Genomic DNA, 26604 nt, shown 5'->3' with positions numbered 1-26604 from the left:
GTTTTTCAGGAGAGTGTTGTTAAATTTCCATGTATTTGTGCCTTTCCAGTTTCCTCTTGTTTTCAAGTTCTAGTTTCATACCACTGTGGTCAGAGAAGATAACTTTGTACGATTTCAGTCTCTTGAATTTTGAAGACATATTTTTGTGGCCTAACATACGGACTAGTCTAGAAAATGTTTCATGTGTACTTGAAAAATACGTATTCTGCTGATGTCGAATAGGATGTTCTGTGTTATGTCCGTTAGGTATATTTGGTCTGTAGTGTTCAAATTTGCCGTTTCCTCACGGATTTTTCTGTCTCGATCATCTAGCCTTAGTTGAGACCAGAGTATTAAAGTCCCCAACTATTATTGTATTGCTGTTTATTTCTCCTTTTAGCTCTATGATTTTTTTTTTGCTGTACATATTTATAAGTTTTCTGATGTTGAGTACATAAATATTTGTAATCATTATAACTTCTTGATGTATTGATCCCTTTATTATATAATGATCTTTTTTGTCTGCTTTTACCAATTTTTCAATTAAAATATTTTGTCTAACCACCCCTGCCCTTTTTGTGTTATCCTTGCTTAAAATATTTATTCATCTCTTTATACTGTTTATGTGCTTTTTGAAGGCTAAGTTTGACTCTTGTAGGCAGCATAGCATTGGATACTTTAAAAAAATCTATTTAGCCATTCTGTTCTCACTTGGAGAATTGAATATGTTTATGCTTAAAGTATTTATTGATAAATAAGGACTTACTGCCTTGTTAATTGTCTTCTGGTTGTTTGATAGATCCATTGTTGGCTCTTTTCCTGCTTTCTTTTATTGTGTTCTGATGTTGTGTGGTATTAGTATCGTGTTCTTTTTTGTAATCACTGTAGGTTTTTCCCTTGTGATTACCATGAGGCTTACATTAACAGAAATCTTAAAATTAGAACACTCTATTTTAAACTAATATAAACTTAACTTCAATAAAGTCCTAAGCTTTACACTTTTACTTCTCTTCCCCTTCACATTTTAGGTTATTGATGTTACAATTTATTTTAAATAAACTAAATTCAGTTATTATAAAACAACTAAATCTATTATTATAACATATGTAAAAATAAGTTATGATAATAGATTTCATTTTTTTTACCATGTTTCTTTAACTCGTAAACTAGAGCTTTAAGTAAACTACATACCACCATTACCATTCTACAGAATCCACATTTGACTATGTATTTCCCATCACCAGTGAGTCTTAGACTACCTTCCTATGTATTTATTATAATTATTGTCCTCTTATTGTCATCCCTCAGTGTCAGCAGGGGATTGGTTCCAAGACCCGCTGAGGCTACCAAAATTCGTGGCTGTTCACATCCTATTGTCAGCCCTCAGTATCTGTAAGTTCCGCATCCGTGGATCCCCAGATTGTCCACATAGTAGTGGTCCATGGTTGAATTTGCAGATTCAGAACAAATGGATATGGAGGGCTGTCTGTACTGCCACTAGAAGAACTTACTTTGAACCTTTCTTGTAAGGCAGGCCCAAGTGGAGAATCTCTCAAGTTTTGTGTGTTCAGGCAAGTATTTATCCCTCCTTCATTTCTGAAGGGGAGCTTCACTGGGTATGAATTCTTGGTTGACAGTTCTTTTCCCCAATATTTTGAATAGGTCATACAATTCTCTTCTGGTCTGAAAAGTTGCTGTTGGGAAATCCACTGATAGATAGTTAAGTGGAGGTTCCCTTGTATGTAACTTCTCTTTTCTTGCTGCTTTGTTGTTGTTGTTGTTGTTGTTTTTGCCTTTTCTAGGGCCACTTCCACAGCATATGGAGGTTCCCAGTCTAGGGGTCTAATCAGAGCTGTGGCTGCCGGCCTATGCCACAGCCACAGCAATGCCAGATCCGAGCCGTGTCTGTGACTTACACCATAGCTCACGACAACGCTGGATCCTTAACCCACTGAGCGAGGCCAGGGATCAAACCCGCAACCTCGTGGTTCCTAGTTGGATTCGTTAACCACTGAGCCATGATGGGAACTCCTTCTTGCTGATTTTTAAACTCTTTTGTCTTTGACTTTTGACAACTTAATTATACTATGTCATGGTATAGCCCTATTTGAGTTCAACTTACTTGGGATCCTTTTGGCCTTTTGGATCTGGATGTTTAGTTCTTTCCCCAAGTTTGGGAAGTCCTCAGCCATTACTGACTTAATTAGACTTTTTGTTCCCTTTCTCCTTCTGGAATTTGCAAAATGCAAATATTTTTCATTGTGTCCCCTAAGTCCTTTGGGCTCTCTTCAATCTTTTTCATTATTTTTCCTTTTTGTTCCTCTGACTGGATAATTTCAAATGTATCCATCTTCTAGGTTTCTGATTCCTCTCCATGGTTGAGTATGCTTTTGAAGCTCTCTGTCGAGTCTTCAGTTCAGCCATTCTCTTCTTCAGGTCTATTTTTTTCATAGTTTATAGTTGTTTCATTTCTCGAATTTCATTTAGTTGTCCTTTAGTTCACCAAACCTCTTTAAGAGGATTATTCTGAATTCTTGGCAGTCATAGCTCTCCACTTCCTTAGGATCAGTTACTGGATATTCATTACTTTTCTTTGGCCATGTCATGCATACTTGTTTTTTCATGATACTTGATTCTTTACACCAGTATCTGTGCATCCGAGTAAGTAATTTGCTTTTCCAGGCTTGTCAGGTTCATTTTGACAGACAGTTTTCCACCAGTCAGCTCCATTTAGGTTTCTGGACATGTTTGCCATCCTGGGGCAGGTGGCGGCCTGCAATTAGGGTCTGTTTGGGCAAAGCATCTGTTCAAGCTCTGAGGTTGGGGGTGGGTTGTGCCATTGGATGGGAACGGCTGGATAGGAATGCTGTCTGTTCCTGTCCCAATGAGGCTGTAGGATGGGCTTCATGATTGTCTGGATTCTGATCAGACTTACTAGACCTTTGGGACTGGGTACTGTGCCCAACAGGAGGTGGTGCTATGATTGAGCTTCCTTTCCTTGGCCAGGCAGCAGGATGGGACCCAGGGCCTGCACGGCTCATTGTTTGGGGACCTAAATCAGGCAAGAGTGTGCACTGAATATTTTGGTTAGGTAAGGCCACCTGTTTTGCTCTGCAGACAGAAAAAGCCACAGGCTGTGCTCTCTGTTCAAGTGCCACTGTAAGCAGGGCTGTTACATGGGCTACCCAGCTTTCTGTGTGTTAAGGTTAGGTCCTTGGTCAGGTGGTCTAAAGGTAGTAATTAGTCGTAAGTGAAGTTGTGAATGAGTTTCCCTTCCTGGGCACAGCAAGAGAAGCAGCTCAGATGCCACTAGTGCTCTTTGATGTAGGCTTGACTCAAGCTGACTCATGCCTCAAGTTCCCTGGCCAAATAGGGCCACTGGCTTTGCTCTGGTAGCCACTAGCTCTGCTCACCCACCTCTCAGCTTAAGAGCCGCTGGGTTATGCAGCTTCTAGCTGTTCTCCCCAACCCTGTCTGTGAGCTGGGGGCCACGTAACACAGTGGGTAGGGCTATGATTCGGGCTCTTGCCTGGGTAGGGCTGGGAGGGCCACTTCGGGCAACTCTCAAATTTTCCTAAACTGTCTGTCACATCCAGAGGGGCCATGAGCCTCAATTTGTAGTGGGTGAGGCTGTCTATCAACTCCCTTGCCTGCACATAGCTGGGGAACTCTCCAGAGGGAGAGCACAAAGATGGCGTCCTTGGCCCACATTCGCTGAGAACCTCTCTGAGGGCCTCTAGATAGGTGCCAATAATGAAGCCTGCCCTCTGGCTGAAGATTCAGGACAAAAGGCGTGGCCTCTATCACAGAAACTGGGGGTGTGTTTCAGTCGGTTGTCTGTGCAATGTCCTGGGGATGGTAGCCCCCCAAGTACTGTTACGGTCACGTGGGACCCAGGAATGTCAGCTCCTCTGGCCACCAGAGCCAGGCCATCAGAGGGCGTCCCCTCCATAACAATCACCAAAAGCAGATCACTGGACATAAAAACCAGGACGTCTGATGAGGGTTGGAACCTTTCATCCTGTGTGAGTGTATGGGGGGACTTAAGGCAGGTGGATGTGAGGGGTGGAAGGAAGGACAGATAAAGGGACACTGAAACAGTCTTGTTTCCTTGCAAAACCAGATTAGAGTCCTCTGGGGGTGGTCTTGGACACTTTTTAGGAAATTTGGCTCCTGCAAAGTCTCACCCCATCCGGAAATACATACACTGCCATTGTGCTAGGGTTTTCAAAATCTCATTGCCAAGCCATGTCTCAGTGATTCCTCCAGGAAGGTATTGAGGTGTTATAGCCACTAGTTAATCAGAAATTCTCAACTATCTTTCAGGACTTTTGGAGTGGGCAAGTAAAAACTTCCCAAAATAGAACAGTGCCGCTCCTGCTGCCTGCAGTTGGACATGGAATTTTCTTCAGCCCTGGTCATGGAATTTTCTTCACACCTCTCCTACTGCCTTTTGTTTTTCTTTTTTTCCTCAGCAAGCCCAGTGTGGCCTGGATCTTCGTCACATCACGGTAGTGGAGCTGGTGGGCGTGTTCCCGACTCTCATCGGCAGGATCGGAGCAAAGATTATGCCTCCAGCCCTAGCCCTGCAGCTCAGGTATGGGGAAGTTCGGTCCTTAAATGTTAACACCTAGAAATGCACTTTTTCTCTGATCAAGTTGCCTATTTTCTATTCAGCCTTAATGCCAGGCAACCTTCAACATTTAATTACTTTTATCCTGGGCGTATCATAACCGTGTTAACTGGCATGTTGCTGCTTGTCCAAGTATACAATGCAGTGGGAAACTATCAGCCTTTTTTCCCCCTCCAAGTATTTTGCTTTATCTTTGTGGTGCTTTTTCCCCCTTGGGGGTGGGTGGGAGTGGGATGGGTAGTGGAGTGACTACAAAGAGGACTTAAGCAATCCTTGGTCTTAGTAAAGAGGGCAGGCATCCCAAATCGAGCCTTTCCAGGCTTGGCCTCTGTATTTCTCCATGCTTCCAGGGCACTTGTCCATTGCCCCATTTTAACAACTCTATTTTATTTTGGTAACGCTTAGAAAGCCAGAACCCTGGTGTTCAGACTCTGAGTAATGATGCATTAAAAGAAGCAGAATTCAATAGCCAAAACGGAATTTCAGAGCAACACAAATTTTTGCTTTTGATCACTGTGCAGAGGATAATTAGGATAAAGCAAAGCTCCTGAAAATCTTCCTTTCTCATCTTTTTCTCTCTCACTCTGCAAGGGAGGTGGTAGATCTCTGTTCTGTACAGTCCCATGGTCCCAAGCTATTGATGCTCCACCATCTTGTAGCATCAACATCCCAGAATACATTATTTCCAGGTTTCTGCAAAGGGGGAAAGAGAGTAAAAACAAACCATGGGACTTTTTTTTTTTTTTTTTGACTTCATATTGGAAGCATACATTTGCTGTCTCCCAAGTCATTGGCCTGAACTCAATGCATGATGGGGATCAAAGCTCAAGGGAGGCTAGGAAATGCAGTGTTCTGTGTTTCCAGGAAGAAGAAAGAACTTGATGAACCCTATCACAGATTTTCAAAGAGGTTCACAGAAATCCCTTGAGATGATGATATAAATATATTCTTAGCAAGCGATGTTACAGATTGGCACGATAGCTTCTTTTTCTAATTTCCCTATTTTTCCATCCGCCTTTTGACCCACCACATGTTTTGAAAAAAAATTTTTTTAAGTATAATTATAATGTAAATTTCTGCTGTACAGCAAAGTGATTTAGTTATACAAATACATACATTCTTTTTTATATTCTTGTCCATCATGGTCTATCCCAGGAGACTGGATATAAGTCCGTGGGGTATACAGTAGGACCTTGTTGTTTATCCACTATAAATTTAATGGTTCGCATCTACTAACCCAAACCCTCAGTCCACTCACTCCCTCTCCCCTCCCCCTTAGCAGCCACACATCAGTTTTTGTATGTCTGTGAGACTATTAGTTTTGTAGATAGGTTCATTTGCACTATATTTTAGATTGTACATAAAAGGGATATCCTATGGTAGTTTTCTTTCTGATTTACTTAGAATTTCTAGTTGCATCCATGTTGCTGTGAATGGCATTATTTCATTCTTTTTGATGGCTGGGCAGTATTCCATTGTATATATGTACCACATCTTTTTTTTTTTTTTCCAACTATGACCGTTTTTATTTAATTTTTATTTTATTTTTTTATCACATCTGTAGTTACATAATGATCATCACACATCTCCTTTATCCATTCATCTGTCAATGGACATTTAGGTTGTTTCTATATCTTGGCTATTGTGAATAGTGCTATTAGATATGCTGAGGTGCACGTATCTTTTTGAATTACATTTTGTCTGGATATATGTCCAGGAGTGGGATTGCTGGATCGTATGGTAATTCTATTTTTAGCTTTCTGAGGAATCTCCATACTATTTTCCACAGTGGTTGCACCAACTTAGATTCCCATCAACGGTGTAGGAGGGTTCCCTCTTCTCTATATCCTCTATAGCATTTGTTTTTGTAGACTTGTTAATACTGGCCATTCTGACCAGAGCGAGGTGCATTTCTCTAATAGTGATGTTGAGCATCTTTTCATGTGCCTACTGGCTGTCCGTATATCTTCATTAGAGAAATGTCTACTTAGGTCTTCTCATTTTTCAATTGGATTTTTTGTTGTTGTTGTTGAGTTTGTATATTTTAGAGATGAGGCCCTTGTTGGTTGCATCGTTTGCAACTATTTTTTCCCATTCTTTAGGTTGTCTTTGCATTTTGTTGATGGTTCCCTTTGCTGTGCAAAAGCTTGTTAAGTTTGATGAGGTCCCATTTGTTTGTTTTTGTTATTTCAATAGCCTTGGGAGACTGACCTAAGAAAATAGTTGTACAGTTTATGTCAGAGAATATTTTGCCTATATTCTCTTCTAGGAGTTTTATGGTGTTCTGATTACACTGATTTACATGATGCTGTCCAATTTTCCCAGTACCACTTGCAAAAGACTTTTCCCCATTTTATATTCTTGCCTCCTTTGTGGAAGATTGATTAACCATAGGTGTGTGGGTTTATTTCTGATCCACTGAACCATATGCCTGTTTTTGTACCAATACCACACTTCTTTTGATTACTGTAGCTCTGTAATATTGTCTGAAGTCTGGGAGAGTTATGCCTTCTGCCCCCACCACCCCCCACTTCCTCCTCAGGATTACTTTGGCAATTCTGGGTCTTTTTTTATGGTTCCATATAAATTGTTGGATTTTTTGTTCTAGTTCTATGAAAAATGGGTAATTTGATAGGGATTACGTTAAATTCATAGATGGTGGCATTGGGTAGTTATTGCCATTTTAACATATTAATTGTTCCAATGCAAGAGTATGGTATATCTTTTAATCACATCTTTGGTTAGGTTTATTCCTAGGTATTTTATTTTTTGGTGGGATTTTAAAAGGTATTTTTTTTTTTTTTTAGATTCTTTGTCTGATATTTCATTGTTAGTATACAAAAAAGCAAGTGATTTTTGAATGTTAATCTTGTATCCTGCTACTTTGTTGAGTTCATTTATCAGATCTAGTAGTTTTTGTGAGGAGTCCTTGGGGTTTTCTATATATTGTCTCCTATCGTCTGCATATAGTGACACTTTTACCTCTTTTCTTCCAATTTGGATATTTTTAATTTATTTTTCTTGTCCGATTGCTGTGACTAGGACTTCCAGCACTATGTTGAATAAAAGTGGTGAGTGCGCATCCTTTGCTTGTTTCAAATTTTAGTGGGAAATCTTTCAGCTTTTCACCATTGAGTATTATATTGGCTGTGGGTTTGTCATAAATGATTTTTATTATATTTAGATATGTTCCCTCTATACCCACTTCAGTAAGAGTTTTTATCATGAATATATGTTGGATTTTATCAAATGCTTTTTCCACATCTATTGAGATGATCATGTGGTTTTTGACTCTAATGTGGTGAATTACATTGATTGATTTGCATATATTGAACCATCCTTCTGAACTTGGGATGAATCCCACTTGGTCATGATGTGTATGATCTTTTTATGTGTCGTTGGATTTGTTTTGTTAAAATTTTGTTGAGAATTTTGGCATCTATCTTCACCAAAGATAGTTAAGCCTATAATTTTCTTTTTTGGTAGTATCTTTGTCTGGTTTTGGTAATAAGTGATGGTGGCTTCATCACTTTGGGAGTGTTCTCTCTTCTTCAGTTTTTGGAAAAGTTAGAGTAGGACCAGTATAAGTTTTTCTTTGTATGTTTGGTAGAATTTGCTGTGAAGCCCTTGGTTCTGGACTTGTGTTTGTAGGGAGTTTTTTTTTTTTTTTTAATATTACATATTCAATTTCACTTCTAGTGATTGACCTGTTGAAATTATCTATTTCTTCTTGATTCAGTTTTGGTGGGTTTTATGTTAAGTTCATTTCTTCTATGTTGTCATGTAATTGTGCATAGTATTCTCTTAGGGGTTTTTGTATTTCTGCAGTATCAGTGGATAGTTCTCCTTTTTCATTAATTATTTTACTTAAGTTCTCCCTCTTCCTGGTGAGCCTGGTCAGGGGTTTGTCAATTTTGTTTACCCTTTTCAAAGAACCAGCTCTTGGTGGTGTTGATTTTTTTTCTTTTGTTTTTTTAAAATCTTTATTTTATTAATTTCATCTCTGATCTTTTTATTTACTTCCTTCTGATTTTAGGTTTTGTTTGTTCTTTTTCTAACTCTTTTAGGTGGTAGGTTAGGCTATTGATTTGAGATCTTTCTTTCTTTCTTTCTTTTTTAAGAAGGCTTGTATTGCTATGAACTTACCCTCTAAGAATTGCTTTTGTGGTGTCCCACAGATTTTGTATGGTTGTTTTCATTTTCATTTTCAAAAGGTGTTTTTAATTTCCATTTTGATTTCCTCATTGACCCCATTGGGTGTTTTTTTTTGTTTGTTTGTTTGTTTTTTGTTTTTGTTTTTTTTTTTAGTAGCATTTTGTTCAGTCTCCATGTAGTCATTTTTTCCTGTTCCTGTGGTTGATTTCTAGTTTAATGGCTTTGTGGTCAGAGAAGATGCTTGAAATAATTTCTATATTCTTAAACTTGTTGAAGTTAGTTTTGTGCCCTAATAGGTGGTCAGTCCTAGAGAATGTTACATGTGCACTTGAAAAGAATGTATATTCTGGGTTTTTTGGATGTAATGTCCTGAAAATACCAATTAAATCTATCTGTTGTGTCATTTACATCTCTGCTGCCTTGTTGATTTTTCTGTCTAGAATCTCTGTTCATTGATATGAGTGGGGTATTAAAGTCTCCTACTATTATTGTTTTCCCATCAATTTCTCCCTTTATGTCTGTTAGTATTTATGTAATTGGGTGCTCCTATATTGGGTGCATATATGTTGACAAGTGTAATAATCCTCTTCTTGAATTGATTCTTTCATTAAATAGTGTCCTTCTTTATGGCCTTTATTTTAAAGTACATTTTGTCTGATGATAGTATTGGAACTCCCACTTTGTTACTATTTTTGTTAGCACAAAATACCTTTTACCATCCCTTCACTTTCAATCTATTTGTGTCCTTTGCTCTAAGGTGGGTCTCTTGCAGACAGTATATTGTAGGCTTTTGTTATTTGTTTTTGTTTTTAAATCCAGGGTGTCACTGTGTTTTGATGGGAGCATTCAGTCCATTGACTTTTAAAGTAATTATTGATGAATATGTGTTTAGTGCCATTTTAAACCTCATTTTCCAGTTGATTGTGTTTCTTCTCTGTTCCATTTGTTTTCTTCTTGTGTTTTGATAATTTCCTTTTATTTTATGCTTATGTCCTCTTATTTTTGGTTTTTGTTAATCTATTGTTTGTTTGATATGTGGTTACCTGTTTTTCCGAGTATGTTAACCCCTTCCTATATCAGCTTGCTTTAGACTGATAGGCTCAAACACCTTCTATAAAAAGGCTAGATTTTCTTACTCTCCTTCCCCACGTTTTATGATTTTTATGTCTTTTTTTTATATCTTAATGTTATCCTTTTGCTGTTTCTTTTATTCATCATTGCTTTCACAAATAGTTTTTTTTTTTCCTTTTTGATACATATGCTGGCTTATTTAAGGGATTACTTTCCAATTGTGATTTCCTACATCCTATATTTTCTTCTTTCCTATTTTAGTGGAGACCTATCAATATTCTTTAGGATAGGTTTAGTACTGCTGTATTCTTTTAGTTTTTGCTGGTCTGAGAAATTCTTAAGGCTGCACCTGTGGCATGTGGAAGTTCTTGGGCTGGGGCTTGAATTCGAGCTGCAGCTGCCGGCCTATGCCACAGCCACAACAGTGTGGGATCTGAGCCACATCTGTGACCTACCCCATAGCTTAGTGGCAATGCCAGATCCTTAACCTGCTGAGCCATAATGGGAACTCCATAGTCTTTGTTTTAGAGTCTAGTTTGCCTGATAGAAGAATAGCTATCCAGCTTATTTATGGTTTCCATTTGTATGGGATACATTTTTTTCATTCCTTCACTTTGTGTGTGTCCTTAGATCTGAAATGAGTCCCTTGTAGACAGCATATATATAGGTTTTGTTTTTTAAATCCATTTAGTTATTGTCTTTTGATTAGAGATTTAGTCCACTTAAATATAATTATCAATAGGTATATACTTCCACTTTGTTAATTGTTTTTGGCTCTTTTTATAGTTAGTCAGTTACTTTCTTTTGTTTTCCTGTGCGGTTTGATGACTTAAGTGGTATGCTTAGATTGCTTTCTCATCTTGTGTGTATCCTACTGTAGGTTTTTGCTTTGTGGTCACCATGAAGTTTATGTACAACAACTTATATTTATAATGTTCTATTTTAAGTTGATAACTTAAGTTTGCATTCTAAAGCTCCACACGTATTTTGTTGTTGATGTCACATTTTATATCTTTTAATCCGGTGTACCCTTTAACTAGTTATTGTAGTTCTTTTACTGCTTTTGTCTTTTCCTCTTTATACTAGCTTTATAAAAATCCACTACCTTTACTTATATATCTATCTTTTAACAGGGAAATTTATACTTCGATGTTTGCTCCTGTTACTAATTAGTGGCTTTTTCAGGTTAAAGAACTCCCTTTAACATTTCTTTTAGGAGTTCCCGTCATGGCGCAGTGGTTAACGAATCCGACTAGGAACCATGAGGTTGCGGGTTCGGTCCCTGCCCTTCCTCAGTGGGTTAATGATCCGGCGGTGCCGTGAGCTGTGGTGTAGGTTGCAGACGCGGCTCGGATCCCGCGTTGCTGTGGCTCTGGCGTAGGCCGGTGGCTACAGCTCCGATTCGACCCCTAGCCGGGGAACCTCCATATGCCGCGGGAGCGGCCCAAGAAATAGCAAAAAAAAAAAATTTATTTTAAGGCTAGTTTATTGGTGACATGCCCCTTAGCTTTTGCTTGTCTGCAAAGCCCTTTCTTTCTCCTTCAATTCTAAATTTCATTGGGTAGTGTATTTTTGGTTAGAAGTTTTTATCTTTCAGCAGAATAAATTTTTCCACTGACTCTAGCCTGCTACATTTCTGATGAAAAATCTGATATTTTTATGAGGTTCCCTTGTATGTAACATGCTTAAGATTCTCTCTTTGACTTTGAGCTTTTGACATTTTAACCATCATGTGTCTTGGTGTGGGTCTCTTTAGGTTCTTTTTCAGACCCTCTGGGTTTCCTGGATCTGGATGTCTTTTCTTCCCCAGGTTAAGGGAAGGTTTCAGCTGTTACTTCTTAAAATGTTTTCAGCTTCTTTCTCTCTCCAATCTCCAGATAGGACCCTTAGACTGTGGATGTTAGTCAGCTTCCTTCTGTCCCATAGGTCCCTTAAGCTATCTTTACTTCTTAAGCTATCTTTACTTACATTGTTTTCTTTTAGCTCTGATTGGATGAGTTTCACTGCCTTCACTTCAAGTTTGCTGATACATTCTACTGCTTCATCTTCCTTTAGACCCCTCTACTGTATTTTTCAGTTTAGTTATTGTAGTCTTCAGCTGTGTGACCTCTTTCTGGTAGTCTCTTAACATTTCTATCTCTTTGAAGTTTTCGTTATGTTCATCCATTCCTCTTGAGTTCAGGGAGCATCTTTTTTATTTGTAATTTTTTTTGCCTGCGCCCATAGCAGGGTCAGGGATCAAAACCAAGACACTGCAGAGACGATGCCAGATACTTAACTTGCTGAGCCACATGGGAACTCCCCCATGAGCATCTTTAATAACCATTACATTTATTTATTTATTTATTTATTTATTTATTTATTTATTTATTTATTTATTTATTTATTTAATAACCATTACTTTTAACTCTTCACCAGGTAAATTGCATTATCTGTTTCATTAAGGGTTTTTTTTTTTTTTTCCCTGAGGTTTTTGTTATTCTTTGATTTGGAGCATATTTCTTTGTTTCTTCATTTTACTTGGCTCTCTATTGGTTTCTACGCATTAGATGAAATAGCCACTTCTCCTGAAGGAACAGCCTTAGGTAGGAGATGAATCTTATTGTTCAACCTTGCCCTAGCTTTTTGTTGTCGCTCAAATCTTTTTTTTTTTTTTGATAATGATTTTTATTTTTTTCCATCATAGCTGATTTACAGTGTTCCATCAATTTTGTACTGTACAGCAAAGTGGCCCAGTCACGCATACATGTATACATTCTTTTTTCTCATATTATCATGCTCCATCACAAGTGACCAGACATAGTTCCCAGAGCTATACAGCAGGATCCCATTGCTTATCCATTCCAAAGGCAATAGTTTCAGGTGCATCTATTAACCCCAAATTCCCAGTCCCTCCCACTACCTCCTGGAAACCACAAGTCTGTTCTCCATGTCCCTGGTTTTCTTTTCTGTGGAAAGGTTCATTTGTGCCATATATTAGATTCCAGATATAAGTGAAATCATATGGTATTTGCCTTTCTCTTTCTGACTTACTTCACTTAGTATGAATCTCTGGTTGCATGTTGCTGCAAATGGCATTATTTCGTTCTTTTTTATGGCTGAGTGGTATTCCATTGTGTATATATATACCACTTTAGATTGGCCCACTTCTGTTATCCCGTAGATCTTATATTGCTTTTGTGTTTTTTTTATTTGATTTTCTGTCTGCTGTCCTGATTGGGTGATTTCCATTATTCTGTCTTCCAAGTGACTAATTCGTTCCTTTGCATTATTCATTCTGCTCTTTAGTGCCTTTAGCTCAGTTTGCATCTCCTGCAAATGAATTTTCTAATTTTTCTATGTTCCTCCTTATATTTCCTAGTTCTTTTCTAAAGGAATCTGCATTGCTTTTTATCTCTGCTCTTAATTTGTTGATATTCAGCCTTACTTCCTTCAGTATTTTCACCATCTCCCTTTTGAACTCAGTGTCTATCAGACTGCAGAGGTCTGTTTCATTGTTTGCTACTTCAGGTGAATTCTCCTGTTCCTTTAACTGGGAATGGTTTCTGAACTTACTCATCTTGCTTATGCTTTTTCTTTCTCTGAGTTTAGGGAAGCCAAACTGTAGTCTTGTGGGGCTGCTTCTATGAAAGAGCACCCTTTTGTATTTTGTGGGGGGTTACTATTTATTTTGGGCATGGGAGTTTGAATATTTGCTGTCTCTTTCTTTGGTGTGAGCAGGTCATCATTTCCAGGGTGCTGGGTATGTTTCCAGGGAGAAGGAGGCAATGGGTAGGGCTAGTAGTCAGTGCCTGGTTGCTGGGCTCTCAGAAGCAGCAAGGACCTGCAGGAAGGTGCTGCTGGCTACTCCTAGTTGCAGGGCCCTGGGACGTGGTAATGAGCATTATGCAGATTGGCAAGGTGCCCAGAGCATTCGGCAGTGGCAGCAGCAGGGTGTGTGAGTTCCCAGGAGAGTGAGAGCAACAGTAGGTAGTGTTCGATTGCAGTGCCCACCTCTGAGGTGACTGGAGCCACAAGTGGTAGCGGCCCATGCCCACCTCTGGAGTCAGCGATAACTGCTGCAGTTTGCCTTCGCCACCTGCAGACCACACAAGGAGCACCCCGTCTCACTTAGCCCACAAAGGAGGTGCTACACAGGCTGCTCCTAGTTGCAGGATCCTGGGAAGTGACCGAGATCAAGTGTGTGGGCACTGCCTGGAGTGTTTGGCAGTGGCAGCAGCTGGGCCGGTGTGCTTCCAGGGGTTCGAGAGCAACAACAGGTGGTGTTCGGTCACAGAGCTCTCCTCTGTGGTGCCTTGGGGTAATGGGGGCTGCAGGTGGTGCCTGTTCAGACTCCTAGTGGTAGTGGGCCATGCCCACCTCTGGAGTCAGTGATAACTGCAGTGGTTTGCCCCTGCCACCTGTAGACCATGCAAGAAGCACCTTGTCCTGCTAGTCCCCACAGGAGGTGCTGCACCAGCTGCTCCTAGTTGTAGGTTCCTGGGAAGGGACAGTGATCAAACATCTGGGCACTACCCAGAACATTGGGCAGTGGCAGCAGCTGGGTGGGTATGCTCCCAGGGGAGCGAGAGCAACAACAGGTGGTGTTCCGTCACAATGTCCTCCTCTGTGGTGCCCTTTGAGGTAGTTGGGACTGCAAGTGGTTCTTGTTCAGGTATCCCCAGTGGTGGTGGGCCATGCCCACCTCTGGAGTCAGAGATAACTGCAGTGGTTTGCCCCTACCACCTGCAGACAATGCAGGAAGCACCCCGTTCCACTTAGCTCACGCAGGAGGTGCTGCACCAACTGCTGCTAGTTGTGGGGTTTGGTGGAAGACACAGTGATCAAGCATCTGGGCACCACCCAGAGCATTTGGCAGTGGCAGCTGCAGGGCGGGTGTGTTCCCAGGGGTGTGAGAGCAACAACGTGTGGTGCTTGGGTGCAATGCCCTCTTTTTTTCCTTTTTTTTTTTTTTTTTTTTGCCAACCCGAGGTGACTAGGGCCGCAGGCGGAACCCACTCACAGGCCCCCAGTGGTGGCAGACCATACCTCCCTCCAAGAACAGAGAAGACCTCTGAGAAGACTGCCACAGTCTATCTCTGCCACCTGTGGATCACTCAGGAGGCAGCATGTTGCACTTAGCCCCCCACTGCCCCCAGCCCACCCAAGAAGGGCCCAGTCTCCCACAGCACAAGCAAGTGGCTTCTCACCACCTGCAGCCTGAACCAGAGCCGCCCTGCCCTCTGGGAGCCTGCGCATGCGCAGGGAGATTCCTATGGCGTCAGCCCCTCCTCCTCTCACCCTCCCCAGCAAATGGCGCCTTGCTTCTCCTGCTGGCCCAGATCTTCTCCCGTGTTTCCTCTGCCGTGGCGTTCTACTCCCCAGCCCTTAGCACACTGCTCTCCTGCCTGTGGTAGACCACTCCTTAGCCCCCCAGGCTGTCCCCACACAGCCAACCCCAGTCCTCTCCCCAGGACTGACCTCTGGAGCCAGAGTCTCAGCCCCCAGCCCCCAGCCCCCAGCCCCCACCCGAGCCTCTCAGGCTGCGGGTCCGGGGCAGGTGGGGAACCTGAGCTGTGCGGCTCTCTCTCTACTCTGCCCTCCTCAGTGTAGCTGCGGCGCTTTCCTGGGCGACTTAGAGGTCCCTCCATCTCGGCTAATCTCCCCATCAGTTCGGTGGCTTCCCAGGAGGTGGCTTCCTTTTCTCCTTCACAGCTCCCTCAAGAGAATGTTAGTCCCAACCTGATTCCTTTTCTCTTTTTTTCTTTTGGTCTACCCAGTTTTGTCAAGCGTTCCTTGCCCTTTTTGGAAGTTTAAGTTCTTCTGCCAGCATTCAGTTGATGTTCTGTGCGAGTCAGTTTACATGCAGATGTGTTTTTTTTTTTTTTTTTTTGATGTGTTTGTGGGAGAACGTGTGCGCGACGTCTTACTCCTCCGCCATCTTGCTCCGCCTCCTCTCAAATCTTTGTGATTTTCCAAGAAGCCTGTTTTACCTTTCATAGCTCCCAGTGTTTGGGGGGTGCGCCCAGACCCGTCAGTGCCCTAATGGAGAGGCTCACTCAGCACCTAGATTCAGGCTGACTGGAAGGCAGCCTATCAGGCAGCAGCTTTTAAAGTATGCAAACAGATACAGTCCCAGGGATTGAAAGCATAAGCCCCGTGGCCACCAGAATCAGGCAGTATACACAGAGGAGAGAGATGTGAGCTGTCTGCTGGCTTGAGCAAGGCAGAAGGAATGCATGAAAATAGCTCTGCGGTACGGAGCATAAAGATGACAACCTATTAGAAAGTGAGATAAGAGGGATGCTTTCTGCTGGCTTTAGCAAGGTGGAGGGAGAATTTCAAAACTGGATCCCACCAGTACCCCCACGGTCCTCAGTCTGACATTTCAAGATTATCACATGAGCCTTTACTCATAAAGTCTGGGTATTTTTCAAACAGAAGCTTCTGCACTTTGCCTTGGGGGTGAGTTAGTCTTTCTGTTTGCGCCAGCCCAGCAGATCTCGTGGGTATGGGCCCCACTGGTTTATCAAAGATACTTTGAGGTTTGTGTCTCAGGGGCTGGTCTGTAATGTTGGGGGCCTGATGTGGGATATGAACCCTTTGTGCCTCAGGGACAAATTCCAGGTGTTGAGTTCCCTCCTGATTGCTGATCCCCACACATGCATGGGGGATGCATCTGGGGCTGGAGGTGTTGCTGGGTTGGGGGACAAGATTTTGTCTCGGCCCTTTCTACCCACGTTGATGTGATTTCATTCTAACTCGCTTGATAAACATGGGCCATTATCCTACTTGGTAATTTTTGTCCAGAGAAGATTGTTCCATATGCAGTTGTAGATTTGGCGTGTCCATGGGAGGAGGTGAGCTCAAGGTCTTCCTACATGGCCATCTTGAACTGGAACCTCCCACAGTATTTTTTGTCTAAAGTTTTCTAGAAGATTCTCCAGGAATTCATTTCAGTGTAACAGACATTTGTGTAACTCTGAAATATTGTTGGTAGCACCCCTCATCCTGTAGGGTGTCTGTTCATCCATCCCCAAGATTTCTGTGGTCTCGTAGCCACAGTGGGATGCATTTCTCTGCCTGTTGATAGCCTGCTGATCTGACCATTTATCTCTTCCCATGGCAGTTTTGTTTGTTTTAGGGTTTTTAAACATTTTATTGGAGTATAGTTGACTTAAAATTAGTCCTACATATAAAGAGATCCATTCTTTTTTCCCATATAGGTTATTACAAACTGTTGAGTAGATTTCCCTATGTTCTACAGTAGGTTCTTGTTAATCATCTATCTTAGACAGTAGTATGTATGTTATTCTCACTCTCCCAATTCCTCCCTCCACCCGACGGTTTTTCGTATGGTATCCCTAAGATTGGTTTTGAAATCTGTGAATTTCTGTTTTATTAATAAGTCCTTTGCATCATTTTTATTAGATTCCACATATGTGATAAATGATACTAGTCTTTCTCTGACTGACTGGGCTCAGTATGAAAAAAAAAAAAATCTCTAGGTCGATCCCTGTTGCTGCAAATGGCATTATTTAATACTTTTTTATGGCCGACTAATACTCCATTGTATATATGAGTCACATCTTCTTTATCCTTTGAAAAAATGGGCAACATTTCACAAATTTGGCTGGCGTTCTTGTGCAGGGGCCCTGCTAATCTCCTCTGTATTGTTCCAATGTTAGCATATGCGCTGCCAAAGTGAGCATGGTTTTCAATTTTAATGTTGTGTGTCAATCAAGGCACAAGGCTCACAGGAGGACCACGTGGTGGTGGCACCATGGGGGATTGTCACCCCAGCTTGGAATGTAGTGTAACATCAAATGCTCCAATTCCTCATTGGTCACCTTTTCCCACGGGCTCTGGCCGCCACAGCGTTGCTTAGCCTTTTTTCCTCTCCAGACTTGTTCCATCTCTATTGTGTCCTGGGATGCCTCTGCCCCAGGGCTTCGGCCTCTCCTCCCCCTCCCCCCAAACTCTAACTATTCCTCTCAACGATGCAGTTTGGTCTCGCTCTCCACCTCACCTCACTTCATGCTGGAGAGGTACATGTTCAAAAACTCATGAACACATTTCTTGAAGTCATGTACTCCTGAGCTCTGCTCCTACCATGATAAGAAGCCAGTGGGGACATTGCTATGCTGTCTTTTATTTCTACTCACTAGAAGTGGACTAGCAATTTAGTTTCCTACTGGGAAAGAGAAATTATTCCCATCTTCCCTGAAACGCTCTTAAAAGGCAGAAGAAAATGTAAGTCAGTTTAGATTTGGAGTAATTGCTTTTTTCCTTAACTCATTTCTATGAGGAAAAAATATTTCACTTTAAATCCAGATGGAAGTATGTACTGTGCCTCACATACAATATCAAGAGAGTTTGCTCTCCAGATTTTGTTGTTTAGCTGAGTGGGCTCCCCCCACCCCCACCTCACAGCTGTATTCAGCTTATCTATTTGCTTTCTCTGGCTTTTTTCATGTAAACATGTTTGTATTGAAATACTTTTTTTTTTTTTTTTTACAGTTTAAATTCAAATGTGGTAGAAGAGAAAAAAACAGGCCTTTGAAATCACTTCAAATGCTTTTTAAAAGTACTTGAGGTACAAATTATAATTAACCAAGTTAGTAAACCTACAGTGTAGCACAAATACAATCCCACATATTCAGTCACGAGGTGGATGGGCCAGAACTAGAATATTTGGAAAGTTATTTCAATCAGCTCCACCTAGTCCAGGGTTTCTCAATCTCAGCACTACTGACATTTAAGGCCTAATAATTCTTTCCGTGGATGAGGTGGGGGCTGTTCTGTGAATGGTAGGATGTTAGGCAGCGTTCCTGGCCTCCAACCTCTAGAGGGCAGTAGCACTCCTTCCACCCCTTAACTGTGAACCCCAAAACTGTGTCAAGACAGAGCCCCATGTCCCCTGGGTGGGGGGAGCAAAACCACCCACTGGTGAAAGGCAACTCTAGTGCATAAGTGGTTGTGCAAAGCTAGTCTGCAAACGGGTTGATTCCAACTTAATACAAAAAAAATCTGTGAATACTGTTGCACATGCTTAGAGCAACTATTGATGCATTGAACCATTTGCAGAACTGAAGTCTTCCTGACCATTATCATCTCAAAGCCATTTTGCTCAACCTTTCACATGCATACCTGTCTTCAGTGGATCTAATAATGCAGCTTCCAATTCGGTAGGTGAGGGCAGGAGCCTGGGATTCTCCACTGGCGCCAAGTTCCTGTGTGATGTTCCTAGTCCAGGTACCACAGAGTAGCAAGGGTCTAAAGGATGACTGAGTTTTTCTTTTTTGTGGCATTAAGCCTTTCTCTGCACTGAGTGTCACTATGAGGCTAGTTGGTCATTCAGAGCCCTGGGGAGTCAATTTTGATCTAGTCTTCTCTCTTCCTTTGCCCTAGGCTGCTGCTGCGAATCCCACTCTATTCCTTCAGTATGGTGCTAGTGGATAAGCATGGCATGGACAAGGAGCGCTACGTCTCCCTGGTGACACCTGTGGCCCTCTTCAACCTGATCGACACTTTCCCCTTGAGAAAAGAAGAGATGGTCCTGCAAGCTGAAATGGGCCAGACCTGTAGCACCTGATGGGACGGGTCCTCTCTCGGCAGTTCCTCTTCTCTTTCTACATCGTGCTCTGCACACGGGAAGGCCTGAAAAGTATCCTTGATGTACAGATTTTTATTTGTAATTTTTAAAGTCTATTTTATTATACGCTTTCTTTGCACTTAAAACATTAGCACTGCTTTTTGTACTTTGAAGCATTCCAAAAAAGAGGAATATGTTGAGTCTTATATAACTCCATTGTGGCTGGTCAATTTCGTAGTGAAATGAGAAACTACAACCATAGACATGTTTTGAATGCAGTATAGTGTGATACATATCTATCTGCTGGTTTTTATATATAAAACTTTTATTAATAAAATATCTTGGAGCAAATTGATTACAATATATTTTCTTTTACAAGCACTAGCCAAATTTGCTCAAGTATGCTCACTAGTGTTTTAGGACTGGAAAAATGTGATTAGTCCCATCGAGAAGAACTCCACTGAGCTGGGAGAGCTGACCTTGCAAAGTGTTGGAGGAACCAATTAAAGCAACAAGCAGAGGAGTTCCTGCCATGGCAAACTGGGCAAAAAATCGAACTGCAGGAGATCCCATTGTGGTTCAGCGGAAACGAATCCGACTAGTATGCCTGAGGATGCAGGTTTGATCCTTGGTCTTGCTCAGTGGGTTATGGATCTGGCATTGCTGTGGCTATGGTGGAGGCCAGCAGCTGCAGCTATGATTTGACCCCTAGCCTGGGAACTTCCATATGCTGCAGGTGCAGCCCTAAAAAGACCAAAAAAAAAAAAAAAAAATTGAACTGCAGCAGTTTGGGTCACTGTGGAGGCACGGGTTCAATCCCTGGCCTAGCACAGTGGGTTAAAGGATCTGGCGTGGCTGCAGCTGTGGCTCAGGTTCAATCCCTGTTCCAGGAAATGTCCATATGTTGTGGATGCGGCCATTAAAAAAAAAAAAAAAAAAAGCCAACAAGCCAAATATGAAAGAGTTAAGACTTTAATCACATGCTGTGATGGTATAAACAAGAAGCTAAAACTGGAAAAAGTGTTAATTCTCCATCTACTGCTTTCTCTCCAGTGGACCAGTGCACCAGGTGAAGGCCAGGTAGATCAGCCAAGATGCCAGTTGGGGGAGGGTTTGTCCCACTCTTGAGGGAGTCACAGCTCTGGCAGTTAAATGGACCCTTGGGGTCATGGAAGGGGGGGGCTAGGAGTGGAACAGTACTGGATACTGAAGCAGTGGGGACAATGTCTTCAGGCTTTCCCCTCCATCCCCCGATGAGGGGGGTCTCAGCAGCATAGCATAAAGAGCTCTCTTCACGATCTCAGAGACCTAGGAATGAAGTTGGAGTGGGCTAGGAATGCACATCTGGGAAAGAACACAAACAAGTCTGGGCTCCAGTTGCAGCCACTGAGTGTGTGGGGAGAGCAACTATCCCCTGTGAGACTGTCCAGGTGAAGCCCTGGTGCCTAAGGTCAGACCTGAAAAATCAAAGGTTTATAACCAAGAGCTGGATTCTTCCACTCCCCTCAGGGAAACCTTGAAATTTGCCCTTCAGTTTCCAAATATCAGTTTGGCTCAATCTATTCCTGAACCAATAAAATGACTAAAAGCAAGGTTGGGAAGTCCAAATTCCAACATAGAGGTTCGAAATTAGAAGCAGCTTTGACACTTTTAAACATTCCAGGACTGCCATCCTGGGAATAGGTTTGTTTATATTACACTTACAAATAGGTTTTGTTTGTTTTTAACAAAGCACACTGGTGGCAGCTCTTTGACTTCTGTCTCCTTCTGAGGTATCAGATAAAGGTCAATGACTTGGTTGGGAGAGGAGTGGTAACCAATGACTACTTTGGAAGTCATGAAAATTTCAAAAGGCCGTTTGTCACAAGTAAGCGTAGTTCAGCCCATATTAAAGCTTTCCTGCCTATGAAAAGCCAGCCTGTGTCCTTTGCCTCATATAGACTGAAGGGTCCAAGACTTGAAGATGAGCTGATGTTTAAGGAACTGCCCTAATTTCCTCAAATGAGTCCTCCTGATGAACTCAGAATATTACAGGCACTTTACCCAATATAATACAGAGACTATTTGAAGAATGAGGGCACTGCGGTATTTAAAAAACCACAGATCCGGGTCACATCAGCAGCATGGCAAGGTGAGTCTCTTCCTCTTTTTTCCCCTCCCCCCTTATAAGTAATTGGACATCCATAAACAAAAGTACCTCTGCACAGGATACCCCAGAAATCCATCCATCTCTGCCTTTGAAAGAGGGTGGAGAGAAATTCACAAGAAGCTACAGAGCTAAGGGAATTGCAGAAGCAGCACTGGTGGCAAGAATGGGGACCTCTCTGGCAAAGTAGGTGAGTGCAACTTGGCCAGGCCCTGTCAGCTGCAGCTGGAGGGTCCTATTGCTTTTCAGCAACACCTTGGATTTCTGAAGAGAGACCTCCCTGACTGTGGGAAAGGAAAGGGAAAAAGGCAAAGGGAACTGAAAGAATGGGTGTCTGGCCTGAGATGCCAGCAAGAGGTCTGCCCCATGGCCCTCTGTGAACCATGTTCCCCACCCCGCCACTGCAAGATCCCCCTACCAGGCCATGAGCACACCTAAAACCCCAAGCGCACATCTGTCTCATCTGTCTACTCTGCTTCCATGTTTAAAAACAAACTTTTCCCCCACCATTTTTTGGCACATGTGCACTCCTCAACCTTAGCAGGGAGCCAGTGTCCATAAGAGAAACCAAAACGTTTGCTATAGTGCCACCTTCTGGAAAACAAAGGAAGGCTCTTAACTACCAACCTCCTGATTGGAAGTCAATAAAACCTTAAATCAGAAAGGTATTCCCTACTGAAATGTGGCAGCAGAGGCACATTTCAGCAAAACTTTGAAAAGTATCACATGGTATCACATGACTATTCTCCAGCAACTGAACCCAAAGATAGAGAATATTGTAATCTCACTGCTAAGGAATACAAAATAGTTGTCATGAAGAAATTCAATGAGCTACAAGAAAACTCAGAAAGGCAATTCATAAACTCAGGAATAAAATTAATGAGCAGAAGGAATACTTCACCAAAGAGATTGAGGTTTTTGTTGTTGTTTTTTGAATTTCAAACTCTGGGGTTGAAGAAATCAATGACAAAATGCATTAGAAAGCACAAAGGAGAACAGTATGGAGGTTCCTTAAAAACCTAAAGCTAGAAGTACCCTATGATCCAGCAATGCCATTCCTGGGCATCTATCTAGAGAAAACCATAATTTGAAAAGATATATGCATCCCAATATGCACTGCAGCACTATTGATAATAGCCAAGGCATGGAAGCAACCGAAATATCCACTGACAGAGGACTGGATCAAGAAGAGGTGGTACATATACACGATGGAATATTACTCAGCCATAAAAAGAACAAAATAATGCCATTTGCAGCAACATGGATGGACCTAGAGATTATCATACTAAGTCAGAGACAAATACCATATGGTATCACTTAACATGATAGAAATGAACTTCGAAAACAAAAACAGACTCAGACACAGAAAACAAACTTATGTACCAAAGGGGAAATGGGGGGGGGATAAATTGGGAGTTTGGGATTAACATGTATATACTGCTGTATATAAAATAGATAACCAAAAACGGCCTACCGTATAGAACAGGGAACTCAATATTCTGTAATAACCTATGGGAAAAGAATCTGAAAAGGAATGGATATATATGATATGTATAACTCAACCACTTTGCTGTACACCTGAAACTACCAACATTGTAAATCAATTATACTCCAATATAAAATGAAAATTAAATTAAAAAATAGAGAAGAAAGAGAAAAAAATAGAGAAAGCAATGGAAAGAGATGGAAAAGACTAAGTGAGCTTGAGGATGAGAAAGGATTTGAGTGGAAGAAGGGAGAGAATTAAGATTAATGGGTATACCAAGAGAAGAGAGGGAGAAGGGGGGAGAGAGCTTATTTAAAGTAATAATAGCTGAGAACTTACCAAATCTAGGGAAGGAACTGGATTTTACAAGTCCATGAAGCTAACAGAACACCTTATCATCTCAATGCAAAAAGGCCTTCTTCAAGACACATTATAATAAAACCATCAAAAGGCAATGAAGCATTTTGAAGGCAGTCAGGGAAAAGATGACTGTAACCTCCAAAGCGAAGGGCTCTCAGCAGATTCCTCAGAAGAAACTACAGGCCAGGAAAGAGTGGAATGACATATTAAGTACTGAAAGATAAAAATTGCCCGCCAAGCACACTCTCTAGCAAAGTTCTCTTTCGGATATGAAGACAACAAAAAGTTTTTCCAAACCAAAGCTGAGGGATTTTATCTCCATTAACTTGACTTAAATGTTAAGAGGAGCTCTTCAGGATGAAAATATGAAAAGTACACACAACTCTGATTAGGATGGGTAATAGAATTAGAAAACTGTAATTCTACTTTAGAATAGTAAATTAAACAAGAATAGGATAAGGGGGTTAAAGGAAACAATTTTAAATAACTATATTATAACTGGGTAACAAAATCACAATGTAAATAATCTGATATCAAAAATATATACATTTTACATTATACAAAATATATATTTTATAAATATAAAAAGGAAACTTTATAGGTAAATTCAGATAAATTTCTACAAACAGAAAAAGGACTATTTTATCTATGAGGTGATTTATGTAAACCTCACGGAAACCACAAAGGAGAATCTAGAGTAGAGACACAAAATATAAAAAGAGGGGAGGAGTCCCTGCTGTGGCACAATGGATCATGGCATCTCTGCAGTGCCAGGAGTTATGTTTGATCCCCAGCCTGGCACACTGGGTTAGGGGAACTGAACACATCACCATATAAAACCACCAACTTACAAAGGTAGATATAAACAGAAGGAAGGAGAAAAATGGAGAGAGAAAATAATCAGAAGTCAAATGATAAAATTAGCAGTAGTAAATACTTACATACCAATAATCGCCTTAAATGTCAAAAGGCAATGATGAAGAATTTTAAAGGCAGCATATAGTTAGATCTTGTTTTAAATTTATCCAGCCATTCTGTGCCTTTTGGTGAGTTCAGTCCATTTACATTTAGCTCTAAAACACACAGAGGCTGAAAGTGAAGGGATGCAAAATGATATTCCACGTAAGTGGAACCCAAAAGAAAGATGGCTTAGGCATTCTTATATCAGACAAAATAGACTTCAAGCAAAAAATGGTAATAAGAGACAAGGTCATTATATAATGATAATGAGGTCAAGACATGAAGAAGATAAAACAATTGTAAACATATATACTCCCATGGAGTTCCTGTCGCGGCTCAGTGGTAACAAACCTGACTACTACCCATGAGGATGCAGGTTTGATCCCTGGTCTTGCTCAGTGGGTTAAGGATCTGGCGTTGCCATGAGCTGTGGTACAGATTGCAGAAGTGGCTTGGATACCGCATTGATGTGGCTGTAGTGTGGGCTGGCAAGAATAGCTCCGATTTGACACCTAACCTGGGAACTTCCATATGCTGCAAGTGTGGCCCTAAAAAAAGACATTAAGTACCAAGATACATTAAGCAAATACTAACACGTATTAAGGGATAAATAACAATAAATAGTAGAGGGCTTCAATAAGAAAATGTTGGAAATGAACCATACTTTAGAACAAATGGACTGAAGCGACATATACAGAATATTCTATCCAGAAAGAGCAGACTACTCATTCTATTCAGGTACATGTGGAACCTTCTACAGGATTCATCACGTAAGACACAAAACAAATCTTAGCAAATTTAAGAAGACTGAAGTCATACCAAATATCTTTTCCAACTATAATGGCATGAAACTAGAAATCAACAAGAGGAAAGTGAAGAGATGGTGAAAGTAAACACCACACCTCTAAACAACCAATGAGTGAAAGAAATCAGAAAAGAAATAATTATCTTGAAAAAAAAACTGAAAATGGAAATACATATCAAATCCTGTGAGATGTAGCAAAAGTGTTTGAGAGGAAATTTTACAGCAACACATGCTTACACATTCATCCCTTGTGAGATGCAGCAAAAGTGTTTCTGAGAGGAAATTTTATAGCAACAAATGCTTACGCACTCATCCCTTGGTTCCAGCACCCCACTTGGATACCCAAATCCATGGATGCTCAAGTCCCTTATATAAAGTGTCATTGTATTTGCATATGACCTCTTCATATCCTCTCATATACTTTAAGTTAAACCTATATTACCTATGATACCTAATACCATGTAAATGGTACATAAATAGTTGTTAATACAATATAAATTACTGTGCAAATTGCTCCTAGCACGAAGAAAACTCAAGTTCTGCTTTTTATAACTTTCTGGAATTTTCCAAGTTATTTTTGATTCATGATTGGTTAAATCTCCAGATGCAGAAACCACGGATACAGAGAGATGGCTGTATTAAGAAAATAGAAAGATCTCAAAACAGCCTAACTTTATGCCTCCAGGAACTAGAAAAAAACAAATTAAGCCCAAGGTTAGCAGAAAGAAGGAAATAAGAAATATCAGAATGGAAATAAATGAAATAGAGACAGAAAAACAAAAGAGAGGATCAACAAAACTGGTTCTTCAAAAAGATTAATAAAACTTTAGCTGGACTTAACTATGAAAAAAGAGATAAAACTGAAATAAAATTAGAAAAGGGAGATATTGCAAATGATACCACAGAAATATATACAATCATAAGAGATCACTGTGAATAATTATGTGCCAAAAAATTATATAACCTAGAATAAATGGAAACATTTTTAGAAATAATACAACCTACCAAGACTAAATCAGGAAGAAATAGAAATTCTGAGAAGTCCAATAATAAGAGATTAATTCAGTAACCAAAAGATTCCCCAAAGAGAAAATTCCAGGAAAACATAGCTTCAGTGGTGAATTGAACCAAATATTTCAAGAATTACCATCTATCCTCCTCAAACTTGTCCTCAATGTTGATGAAGAGTGAACACAGAGTTGTTCTACAAAAGCAGCATTAACTTAATACCAAAACTAGATAAGGATATTGCAAGAAAACTATAGATTAAAATGCCTGATGGACACAGATGCAAAAATTCTCAACAAAATATTATCAAACTGAATTCCAGAACACATTAAAAGGGTGATATACTGAGATGAAGTGGGATGCAAGGATGGTTCAACATATGCAAATCAATAAATGTAATATATCACATCAATAAAATGGAAGATAT

At 40.8% G+C, this 26604-nt stretch overlaps 1 protein-coding gene and 1 non-coding gene across 3 annotated transcripts in view; one reads left to right on the top strand and one right to left on the bottom strand.

Annotated features, from left to right (window-relative positions):
• SRPX (sushi repeat containing protein X-linked) overlaps window positions 1-19767 on the top strand; it is a 116237-nt gene extending 96470 nt beyond the window's left edge. For both annotated transcript variants that reach the window (XM_047765414.1, XM_047765413.1), the window contains 2 exons: window positions 4455-4576; window positions 19229-19767. In XM_047765414.1, the coding sequence (XP_047621370.1) occupies window positions 4455-4576; window positions 19229-19412 (306 nt within the window). In that variant the 3' untranslated portion in view covers window positions 19413-19767. The remainder of the gene's footprint in view (window positions 1-4454; window positions 4577-19228) is intronic.
• On the bottom strand, window positions 17423-17527 carry LOC125119058 (U6 spliceosomal RNA). Its single transcript, XR_007133013.1, has one exon. It is a non-coding gene; the product is annotated as a U6 spliceosomal RNA (small nuclear RNA).
• Window positions 19768-26604: the final 6837 nt, after the last annotated feature.

Source organism: Phacochoerus africanus, chromosome X (assembly GCF_016906955.1).
Source record: "Phacochoerus africanus isolate WHEZ1 chromosome X, ROS_Pafr_v1, whole genome shotgun sequence".
In the NCBI taxonomy this organism is placed as follows: domain Eukaryota; kingdom Metazoa; phylum Chordata; class Mammalia; order Artiodactyla; family Suidae; genus Phacochoerus; species Phacochoerus africanus.
The sequence above is the reverse complement of the archived record's forward strand: the minus strand, read 5'-3'. Positions and strand labels throughout refer to the sequence as shown.